Raw genomic sequence first — 12,131 nt, 5'->3', positions numbered from 1 at the left:
TGAAGGCCTTTGATATGTCAAGAGCAATTGCCTTAGAGAGGAAGCCTTTGTCAAGAGATTCGCTAATCCTATGAGATATAACAGTTAGCACCTGCTGTAGATCTGGCAGAACGGAAACCATATTGCATGCACTAAGAAGGTTATTTCTGCTGAGGTGGTAGTAGTAATACACACGGACGAAAAAACGCTTTGGATAATCACAGATTTCAAGGTAGTTCTACTAAAATAGCCATATTTTTTAAACCAAAGCACTTCAAGTCTTCAAACTACTACTGTTTTGTTCGGAAATGAATATACTTTCAAATGAATTAATAAATATGAATGTACATTATATATTTTAAGAATTTTAAGCAAATAAAGTGATAAAAATGTGAACGTCATAAAATGGTGTTTTCGGTAAAGTTTTGTAATGACCCCCCCTGTTTTCTAAAGGTCCGTACCGTGATTGTATGAAGAATTTCGTCATGAAATTTGGGAACCAATCAGTAGAGGTGTTAATCTTAATACTGTCAAGTGTCCGAAATATTTTTGACCATTTCTATTTTTGTCGTGTTAAAAATAAAACTTTAATATGACGAGTATCGAACATTTTGAAAAAAAAATTCTTCGGACACCCAGTAGTAAGTAAATCAATCTTTTTACTATCTTTATCAATTAAAAGTATTATTTTATGTTGAGTAGGACCGCGGTAATTGATAATTTAAAAGGACCTACCCGAAAAAAAAATTGTTTCTATTTCTCGAATTTGGTCAAATGAAGTTAGTATTACTAGAAGCAGCAGCAGCAGCTCCAGCCAGTAGAATCAGCGATAGCACAGTGTAAAACAACACGCGTTCTTTAATTTTTATTCAAGAACGAATTAAGAAAAACATGAAAATATGAATATAAATGTTCTTATGTTTAATTAGAGCTATTTTGTTATCAGAATAACATTAGTTTAGAACTGTTCGGTTTTCAGAATGTATAATAACAACAATCCCAACCAATTTGGCGTTATGAATCTATTGCAATTTCTCACATTTCTCGTCAAATTTAAAAACATGGTTAAAAAAACAAAATAAACTTTTGTAGATATATAGCTTGCATGCACTTTTATTCTTTAAATTAGTTTTGAACAGCGAATTAAAACAATGTTTTACTGCGAACAGCCACAAATGTTTTTTGTCAAAATCAAAATAAGTATCAAAATCTCGTTTATACAAAGATTCGAAAAAGTTGTCAAAAAACAAATATATAACAAATAAATGTTATCAAAGGCAAGATAAGTTACTTTTCTACCTAACTGGATAATTTTCTAGTGTTTTTATTTAATGTAACATGTTTATTCAGCTCGAAAAACATACAGTGTTTACCGATGTATTGGAAAATTAAAAATGGCGCCCAGCCCGACTCTCTTTGACACGGTAAGTTTGAGAAAAGGAGTTGAAAATAAAAAAAAACTATACAAAATACTGTTAAAAACTCACCGAATATATGTCAGCCTATGTCACGGTAACATATATTGAGCGAGTTTCTAGCAGTATTTTGTCTACTTTTTTATTTTTAACTCTTTTCCCCAAACTTACCGTTTCAAGAGTCGGGCGCCATTTTAAATTTTCCAAAACATCGGTAAACACTGTTTTCAAGCTGAATAAACATGTTACATTAAATAAAAACACTAAAAAATTATCCAGTTAGGTAGAAAAGTAACTTGCTTTTGATAACATTTATTTGTTATATATTTGTTTTTTTGACAACTTTTTCGAATCTATGTGTATAGTAATACAAACCCTCAAAATCTATATCAATATTCTTGAAATTTTAAAAGAAAACACATCAAACTACAATTAGGAAGCTTTTTATTTCGTTATTTTTTTTTCTACTTATTAAGCGAAAGATATTTTTACAACCAGCTCCAGCGTAGTATAAACGGCCTATGGAATTAACACCTTCAACCTCGAAAATAGAAATCAACAAATTTATGGAATTTTTTTTAAAATTTCGCAACGCAGTTTCTTATTAAATTAAAACTAAATATAACATTTGCTGACTTATTTACCTGTCGAATACACACACACACACATATATAACTTTCTGTAAAATATTTATTTGAAATGGAAACGGCATTTTGCAGTTAGGACTACAAAACAAAAATGAAGTAACGGTTCGTATTCCTAAAACACTCTTTAACCCTAACAATAACACTAAGTTCGAGTGGCAAGCCCCCCCCCCAATAAAATACCTCTGTAAGCCACACACAAGCACCAAAAACAAACAAAAAATAGATCCTTCCTTAAAGAAAAATACACATAAAAATAAATTGGTTAACTGTCCTAAAATGCTAGAATGGCCAGGAAATGGTGAATTATTTTACATTAAATTTTTGTGAAACTAACCGCTCCCCCCTCTAATATTGTTTTTGTTAGCTTGGTCTCTGTCAAGTTTTCAGTATGTTCACACATAATTTTCCTTAGCCCTACAATTAATTCAAAGTCCGAATGGCAACCCTCCCCATATTCTCATTGCATAGAAACCCTCTTAAAACTACACATAATCATCTTAAAAAAAAAAAAAAGCATGCATATTTTCCCATAGAAAAAAAAAACAGTTAACTGCCCTAAAATGCTAGAATGACCTGTAATAGGAAATTATTTTACATTCAATTCTAAAATAATTTGTTTATCTTTCATTAAAGTTTTTCATGGCATTTTATACATAATTTCCTAAAAAGGTAGAATCACATTTTGGAGGGGTGGTCAGAAGGAGTTGAGTTGGGTTAAACAGAAGGTGTTAATCTACAATAATACCAAAGAAATATTGCAATATATTAATTTTTAAATGGTCTTATGTTTAGATTTAAGTTTTTTGTACATAAAGCACATTACAATTCCACTTTGAGTTCTCCAACTTCTTTTCTGTTTATGGATACATGGCATTTTTAAGGAATTGCTGCATATTTATGCACATTTACTGCAGATTATTTGGAAACCATAAACTTTGCGAGATTTTCAGTTGCATATTCTGATTCCTTGTACAAAAATACACTTATATGGTAAATTTCATTTCTTAGTCTTGTGTTTTAACAAAGATATGACATTTTTACTGAAAAAGTAGTGTAAAAAATGTGACGAAACGCATATGGTCTTAAAGAGGGAAAAATATCCAAACGTGTGAGGCACAAAAATAGCCATAACTTCCTTAATTTTAATCAGATTTTAAAAATTTAAAAAGATTCTTTCTTAGCTCATCAAGCTCTTTCTATGCATACCAATATTGAAATATTTTAAGCTATTTCAATTTTTTCATGTGTATTGCTAGTGGTAGACTACTTCTCTATTTAATATGGATTCCAGCAGCTTACTCATGACACACAGGAGACTTATTGGTCTGTACTGAGAGGGAGATGACTTATCACCTGAATTCTTAAATACAGGGCATACTGATAAGGTTTTCCAAGGTGTTGGGAAGCACTTCTCTTTAAGGCAACGATTAAAGAGTTTTGTAAGTATGGGGGCAAGTTCTAGTTGAAGCTTTTTTGGCACAATGATTGGAATGCCATCTGGGCCAGTTGCTTTACTGGAATCAACGTTCTTGATTAGCTTGATGACATCACGCACAGATATTTGTATGCTGCAGAGCGTATTGTCTATTATAGGAGGAAATACGGGGAGTTAATAGCCTTCGTAACATAGGGTAGAATTAGCGGCAAAGTTCTTGGCAAATAGTTTTGCCTTATCTGATGCTGACGAGATGACCTCAGGTCCATTGATGATGGTTGGGATAGAACACATGCTTCTGTTCAGGATCCTGTTTGATATTTGCCAAAACTGGTGGGAACCAAGCCGCTGATCAGCTACTTTGGATTTAACAGACTGAGCATATAGCTCTCTTGCATTTTTTATTACTCTTTTGCAGTGGTTGCTGGCAGCCTTGAAGGCAGCTTTAGTCTCAGTGTATCTATTATGTTGGTAGTTATGGAAAAAGTGATTTTTGTGCACGATGGCAGCAGCACATTCTGGAGAGAACCATGGCTGGCTGTTAGGTGTTTATTGGAATTTTTTAGATGGTATCAATTGGTCTATGCCTATAATTAGTCATTCGCTCAGATCTGATACTATGGAGGACACATCCTTTTTAAACATGGAATGCAGGGGTAGATCGGATATAAGTGTACGGAAGCTATCCCATCTGAATTTTAAAATAGAAGGCTGTTCTCATATTAAGTCTCTTAAAAGATCTTTAAACTACTTCAAACAAACTGAAATTTATGGAATATTACTTGATGTCTAATAACTATTGGTAAAATTCCACAAAAATTGGAGGTGTCTGAATTTTCTAAAAATATACTTTAATCTCATTTTTACTCCCTTTCCATCAAACAAAATTCAAGTAAATATAGCCCATACTTTGACTATTTACGTCTGTCAGCTGTGTTTGAAAATTTATAATGATCGGTTAATTATTTTAGAAGTGAATCCTGTACATATAAACACAGAACTAACATTATAAATGCATGTTGGTCACTTATAGGCTCTAAAATGTCAGGAATTTGACCATATGATCTGAAATAACAGCAAGGGAAGACTTGATTCCAAATATTTCTTATATGTTATATCCCCCCCCCCTTTGGTTTTCATACATAAAGTAAATTAAGGATTATTTGATACTGGAGATATTCATAATTGTACCCTATTTCCAAAAGAGGGGAGATATAACATATGAGAAATATTTGGAATCAAGTCTCCCCTTGCTGTTATTTCAGATCATTTGAAACCATAACAGCAAGTTTTAGTCTCCCCTACATCAGAGGTTTTGAAGAAATATCAGATATTTTGTAATATATATATATATATATATATATATTACTACTTTTCATTCCAAACAAGGCATATTGCCACTTGGAACATAAAGGGCTATTATTTGGGATTGTGTCTTCAAGAGACTGTAAAGTGTTGAGCAGCAAGATGTCTGTTCACATTACATTTAAATATCTGCAGTTTCTGTACGTATATAATATATGTATTTGTTTATATAATGGAAATTGTTGTTCATCCATGGTGATTCATGTTCAAATGTAATTTTTGAAATTAACTGTTTTTAAAGTATGTTCACGACTACAATTCTTTTTTTTTTTTTTTTATTCAATTTTCACCCCAAACAAGACACAGTTCCACTTTGAAGCAGGGGGCTACTATTAGGGAATAATTAGCGGGGTCATTATGAGGGGAGAAGAGTAGAAAGATGTTTGTTAACATTACACTTGAACTTCTGCATATCATTGCAGTTGGGAAAGCAGAATCCCGGAAGGGAGTTCCAAAGACCCGCAGTTTTGGGGAAAAAACTATTGGAGTAAAAGGCTTTCTTGCACCTAGGGATCTCTACTGTAAAGGGATGAGACTTAGTAGCTTGTCGGGTTTGTCGGGGGTAGTTACGTCGGGGAGGTACAAGTGTTTGCAGTTCGTCAGAGCATTCACCATTAAAGTATTTGTAGAACAGGCAGAGGGATGCAACATCTCGTCGATGGGACAGAGGTTGAAGCCTAGATGACAGTTCAGGACCTATCAGGTTGGCGACTCTTTTTTGAACCCTGTCCAGGAGCGAGAGACAAGCAGCAGATGCACCAGCCCAGATGTGACAACAGTACTCCATACATGGGCGAATGGTTGCCTTATAGAGGTATAGGATACTGGCAGGCGTAAGTAGTTTTCTAGCACGGTAGAGGGAGCCAACCTTCCTTGCAGCAGCCTTGGCAATGCTCTCAATGTATCTATTCCAGTTCATATTCCCTGTAAACGTTAGGCCGAGGAGTTTAAAAGAAGTACTTTTAGGCAATGTGTTCTTGGCCATTGCTATTGGTGGTAGAGACGGTTTCTTGTAGTTATTGAAGGAAACAAACTTAGTCTTAGCAGCATTGAATGTGACCAACCATTTTTGTCCCCATTTCAGCAGAATGTATTCTAATTACACAAAAGCATCTCATGTTTACCAAGCATTTTGAAACAAAACCAAATTCTCTACTGCAAGTTTTCGTTACAAGCTTACTATAATTGTTATAATTACATTAAAAAAAGGACAATATTGTCTTGTTTACATTACAAATAATTCTTCAATCAGCTGCTGATGCTAACATTTGTTACCCCACCTCCTGTAAAGATATTACTTGAATGAATTTATAAGATTTTAAAATTTTGTATGCTTGCTTTTCAGCAAAATAGTCTTGAGAACCATCCAGGCTGTGAGGAGCTGATCCTTGAGGACCTAATGACCCTCTCTTCATCTGAGGGTATCTCTCTTCCCCTCCATTCTTCTTCAGCCCCTCGTGTAGAAGATTCTGTTGCATCCCTCAATTCAGTCCAAGACAATCATGAGTTGCTCATTGAGCAACTCTGGGATCAGATTGCTCTCAAGTTTCGAAGGTAACCTTAGTTTACAGCATTTGCATGTTTTGCACTATTATCCTCATCTCAAGTATCGCCATTTTCCAAAAAGATTTTTCCATTTGTAGTCAATTACCCCTTATGACCTTGTGTCAAAGTTGGTAATGTCTCAGAAAATTTGAACTGAATCCTTTGTTTAATCTTCTGAGGTAAAGATTGCTCTCATTCCCTATTCCTTGCCTTTTCAATATCTAGTATATCTAAATACATGTCACAAACATCCTGTCTTTCAATTGCTTGAAACTAGATGCTATTATTGGCTGAGTCATGCTCTCTAATGTAAAGAATATGAACTCATATGCAGAGCTGTGGCTCCCAAACCATGCTCAGATGGCAAAAGTGTAGCAATAGTCAACTAAAAACCCAACTTGCGACGGTCAAATCAAATACAAAAACTTATGTTTGACCGTCATGTCTACGGTCTCCTATGTTGGATAAAAGGACTGACTCCAAATGATCACCAATGTTTCCATAAACAGTTGAACACAGCAATCAGATGTGCTATACCTCCTCGATGTCTGTTAAGCCCACTTTCAGCAGAAACTGATTCAAGTAACTAGTAGATTCAAATAGCATATGCAATGTGATGACCCCTAAGTTCTTTATAGAGGTCACATATGAAAGTTTTTAAAATGTTTCAAATGGTTATGCATCATTTGCTTCTTATAGACGTACACAGCCATTATCTTCATCGAGGATGTCATGTTACAAAATTGGAAGATCATATAATGTGCCTACCAAATGTCAGACATTGGAAAGTCATCAATAATGTAGCATGACCCTGGCTTTAGTAGAGCCCCTCTTGGAACGTTTTTGTGTATAGCTAAAAACTACATAAACATAAAAATTTGATATGAATTGGAGTATAAAAGTTATTATTTAGCAAGGAAGAAAATAAATGATATATATGGAACATGTAGGCATATAGCTCAATATTTGCAAAAATATTGACGAAAAAGTGACCCCCTCCTTGTAGAAAACTGCCCAGTTGAGGCTGAAGCAATGAATGTTTTTGGCCAATTTTTTAAATATTTGTCGTCCAAAGGATGAAGGTTTAAAACGATACCGATTTCGTCAAGATCTGTTGTCGAAAGTTTTTGCAAGACATACAAACATACACACATTTTGCCTTTTCTATATTAGATTACATTATTTTACATTTGAACTGTTCCATTTGACATAATGGTTAGTGTTTGCTAAGAGGTCGGGAGAATAGGGTTGATGTTAAACATGGTATTTATTTTTAGATTAAAATATGCTAAGTCTCTCATTGTTTTCTACATTCTACCTTAGTACAATTTTAATCTCACAAACAAATAATCTGAACAGACTGTTTCGTCCAGAAAAATTTGACACTAGGCTTTTAATGCAAAAAAAAAAAAATAATAAAAACATTGGAAATTTATCTTTGTATGGTTTACATGGGAAAAGAAATCAGACTTCTTTGCATTGATAAATAGCATATTGACAGAAATGTTTGAATTTAGTGACACAAATTACTATACTTATGCCATAAGATCTCTCTATGCTGCATATATCAAACCAACAAATATAGTATACAACCGACATCGATTAATAATGGTTAAATGACAACCAGACAAAACAGTAGATTCTTTCATGTTAAAGTTGGAATTTTTTTCCCCTGTTTTCTGCAGATACTTCACTGACAAATTGTCCAAATTACCCCTGCGTGGTTTTGAACAGGAACTCAATTTGCAAGAACAGAACCGCATTGACTACTTGCAAAGTTTAGTTATGTTGTATCAACCAGATGATATTTGGTTCTGTTACCAGGTTGGTCTATATTCAGTACCATTTTCTGAAATAAAAAAATAAAACAACTTTAATTGTATTGCAAAAATTTTGTTTATTTAGAATTTACACATTAAAACAGGCAGTGCACACAGATGAGAATCTTCAAGAAAGTCTCCCGAAAATTCTTTTTTATATATCATAGTTTGAACATATTTCAGGATGTATAGAATTTTAATTATGCCTCATAATACATTATTTAAAGGACATTTAAAAATTTTTTTAAAATTCTCTGTGATTTACAATCTCAAATTAAATAGGCATATTGATGCATATATTGCTGAAAACATATAGCAGAAAGAACAGTTGGAAATAAGTTGTACACCATCCACTATGACTATGCAATTCCTACAGCGATGTACCTAGAAAAGGAAGCTATAAAATCTGACATTGTGATATAGACAAGAAGGAGAAAGAAGCAATCTTAGAAGTTAGTGTCCCCAATGATACTGGGTTGAACGGAACTGAGAAGAAAAGGATAATGAAATACCAAGGTCTTATGTACAACATGAAAAGAAACTGGAATTTTAAGAAGATCTCTCATTCCAGTAATGATGGGAGCAACTGAACTCATAAAAAGAATTTAAAAAATTACCTGACAAATATACATATTGAATTAAGAGCAAGAAAGATACAAACAATTGCATTTAAAGAGATGCTTAGTATCTTGAAAAAATCATTTGGTTGGATGTATGGGATAGTAGATGAATGTTTGGAATCCGGTAGAATGCCACATCTCAACTAGAACAAAATAATAAGAAAATAAAAAAAAATAAAAATATAAACAAAATAAAACCTGGTTACAAATGGTTAAGAGAGAATTCTATTTTGTTTTATTAACAATATTTTAGAATAAAACTCTATTATTAAGTTAAGATAGTTTTTTTGTCACTGTATTTTGTTCCTTTTGTCATATCCATAGTTTTGTGTATAAATGCATTGGAAACAAAATAAAAGTTTGGCTTTCTTAACATATCGTTCATCTTTAAATAATGCTTCTAATGGGCAGAACATTTCTTTTTCATATATGCCAAGCAATAGCTGATCTACTTTTGCTGCTCTCATTGAAATGTTTCAGCAACTGATTTTTTTATTGCATTTTCACCCCAAACAAGGCACAGTGTTACTTTGAGGGATACTATGTAGGAAGTTGAGCAACAAGATGTATGTTTAGATTACGCAAGAACCTAGAAGAGAATTCCAAAGTCTAGCAGTTCTGGGGAAGAAACTATTAGAGTAGAAGGCTTTCTGGCATCTGGGGATCTCTACTGTATTGGGGTGGGATTTTGCCGCTTGTTGTTTTTTTGGGGGGGTATTTATGTCAAGAGGGTACAAGAGCTTGGAGTTCATTGGAGCATCTACCATTAAAATACTTGTAAAACAGGCAGAGGGATGCAACATGGGAGAGAGGCTGAAGCCTAGCTGACAGTTCGGGACCTATTAGGTTGGCAACTCTCTTTTGAACCTTGTCCAGGAGTAAAAGACTAGTAGCAGATGCACCAGCCCAAATGTGACAGCAATACTCCATACATGGGCGAATGGTGGCCTTGTAGAGGTACAGGATACTTTCAAGCGTAAGTAACTTTCTAGCACGGTAGAGAGAGCCCACTTTTTTTGCAGCATCCTTGGCAATACTCTAGATGTATCTTTCAGGTAATGTATCATTAGCCATAGCTATTGGTGGTTGAAAAAGTTTCTTGTAATTATTAAAAGACAAAAAAGACCTTAGTCTTGGCAGCAGTGAATGTTACCATCCATTTTTGTCCCCATTCCAGTATAGATTGGAGGTCTTCCTCTAGGGTTTCCACCATTGCCTTAGATAAGTGTCCATTTGTTTTTCCCACATGTTATAGAGTGTAGTCTCATCAGCAAATATACCCATTTTAGAGAAAATTTTATCAGGGAGATCATTTATGAATATCAGGAATAATAAAGGTCCAAGGATCGGCCCCTGAGGTACACCCGCATTTATATCATATTGTTTTGACGTACGACCATCGAGAACAACATGGATTCTTCTCTTATTTAAAAAGGATTTAATTATGTTAAGTATTCGTCCAGTGATACCATAGGATCTTATTTTCCCGAGAAGGCCTTAGATATATCTAGGGCTGCTGCCCTACTTTCTCCTGCTTTATCCAGTGTATGGTATATATGTTCAGAGACTACAGTTAGGATATCTGCAGTAGAACAAGCTTTCCTAAATCCATATTGTTGGTCGGACAGAAGTTTAGCAATTGTAAGGTGGTGGACTAAAGCTTGATTAATTAGGGACTCAAATATTTTGTCAAAAAGAGGCAGAAGACTAATAGGGTAATAATTTAACAGGTCAGTTCTTTTGCCAGAATTCTTATAAACTGGTACCACTGAAGCTGTTTTCCAGCAGTCAGGAAAGCAAGATTTGTTAAGGTATTTGTTGAAAACTTTGGAGAGAACTGGAGCAACCTCAGCAGAGCATTTGATAGTTCAAGCTCTGGTAATGTGGAATTTCAATTAAATACACAAGACAATGGATATGGAGGAAGGGTGCTTCTTCAGAATAAGAATGAAAATCTGCTTAATTGTCATGTGGAAATTTGTAAAATATCTAAATATTATGAAAACTAATAAAATAGAAAATTAACTATTAATGAAAATAGTATTCGAAGAAATTGCAAGTTTCACTTCAATAATAAACAGACTAGTTTGTATGATAACAGGGGAGGTAACTGCAGTCTGTCCTGTTACAATTCCAAAATAATAATGGCAGATCAATGGATTGTGAAATCGTGAAAGTACATGTTCGTTGTAATAATGTAGTAATATGTTACTAATTGCGACATGACAATTAAGTAGATAACATTGGTTTCCGTTGAAATTGACATAAAAATAAAAAGATAAGATTTATTTTTAATGGAAATTTTATTTTGTAATGTTCAGATTTTGTTTTTATTCTGAAAATGCACCATAAAAAGGAACAAAAAAATAGCAAAAACCATCCTATCTTGACTTGATAATGGCGTTTTACTCTCATAAAAACATATAATTCTCTCAACAATTTGTTACCACATTTTTTGTTTTCAATGGCTTCCTAAAAACATGTATTATTCATATTTAAGTGATACTTCTAACATACCAGAACGTTCCTTTTATTGATAAATGTATTATAGTGTTCATATCTTTCAGCATGTGTAGAAATTCAAGTATATCGACATATATATGATTTTTATTTTTTATACAAATATGACAAAGTCTATTAATAAGAAATTTTTGTATCTGCGGTTTTCCAGATGCTGCGCGTTCAGCAGCTTGAGACGTACTTCAATAGCCTGTTGCCGCAATCTGGAGAAGATGAAAAGCTTGACATTGCAGCCATCACCAAGAACTGTTCCATGTTAGCGGGTTTGATTACTGGTATGATTGATGAGGATTTTGCCATCCTCACAACAGGAATCTTCAAGAAAACCTCCAGTACGTTCAAGGCAATCCATGACTTGTACCTTGACAAGTATGCAGACGAGATGTCAGCTCTGATTGAAGAAATCTACGATGACCTGAAGGATATAATTCATAGAAACTCTGCGCAGTCTTCGAGCGAGTTCCTTTTTGACGCTAATCACAAGAAGCCCCTGCTGAAAGGCTACTCGAGCACGGCTGAGCAGGGCTTACTGAATGCGGGCGGACGAAGAGGTAGCCACAGTCGCAAAGCTTCTATTGTTATCTCTCGGCATTATCTGCAGTCCTTGCGGGACATTCTTCTCTCTGTTTTCCACATCGATGAGCACATCGACTACCTCTACAAAATGGCCACTACTAGTGGGAGTAGCACTACTAGCAACAAAAGACGAGGATCCAAAGGAAGCCTTCGAGGTAAAACTGCTTGAAAAAGAGTTTGATTTTTTTTAAATTCTAGTGAGATTGCCT

At 34.2% G+C, this 12,131-nt stretch overlaps 1 protein-coding gene across 4 annotated transcripts in view; it reads left to right on the top strand.

Annotated features, from left to right (window-relative positions):
* LOC145246559 (uncharacterized protein KIAA0825-like) overlaps window positions 1–12,131 on the top strand; it is a 132,102-nt gene that overhangs the window by 39,475 nt on the left and 80,496 nt on the right. For all 4 annotated transcript variants that reach the window (XM_080108156.1, XM_080108154.1, XM_080108155.1 and 1 more), the window contains exons 4-6: window positions 6,187–6,395; window positions 8,072–8,210; window positions 11,498–12,077. In XM_080108156.1, coding sequence (XP_079964282.1) covers window positions 6,187–6,395; window positions 8,072–8,210; window positions 11,498–12,077 — 928 coding nt within the window. The remainder of the gene's footprint in view (window positions 1–6,186; window positions 6,396–8,071; window positions 8,211–11,497; window positions 12,078–12,131) is intronic.

This window comes from Euprymna scolopes, chromosome 24 (genome assembly GCF_053919585.1).
Source record: "Euprymna scolopes isolate OS-2025 chromosome 24, ASM5391958v1, whole genome shotgun sequence".
Lineage (NCBI taxonomy): Eukaryota > Metazoa > Mollusca > Cephalopoda > Sepiida > Sepiolidae > Euprymna > Euprymna scolopes.
This window is presented reverse-complemented; position numbering and strand designations above follow the sequence as displayed.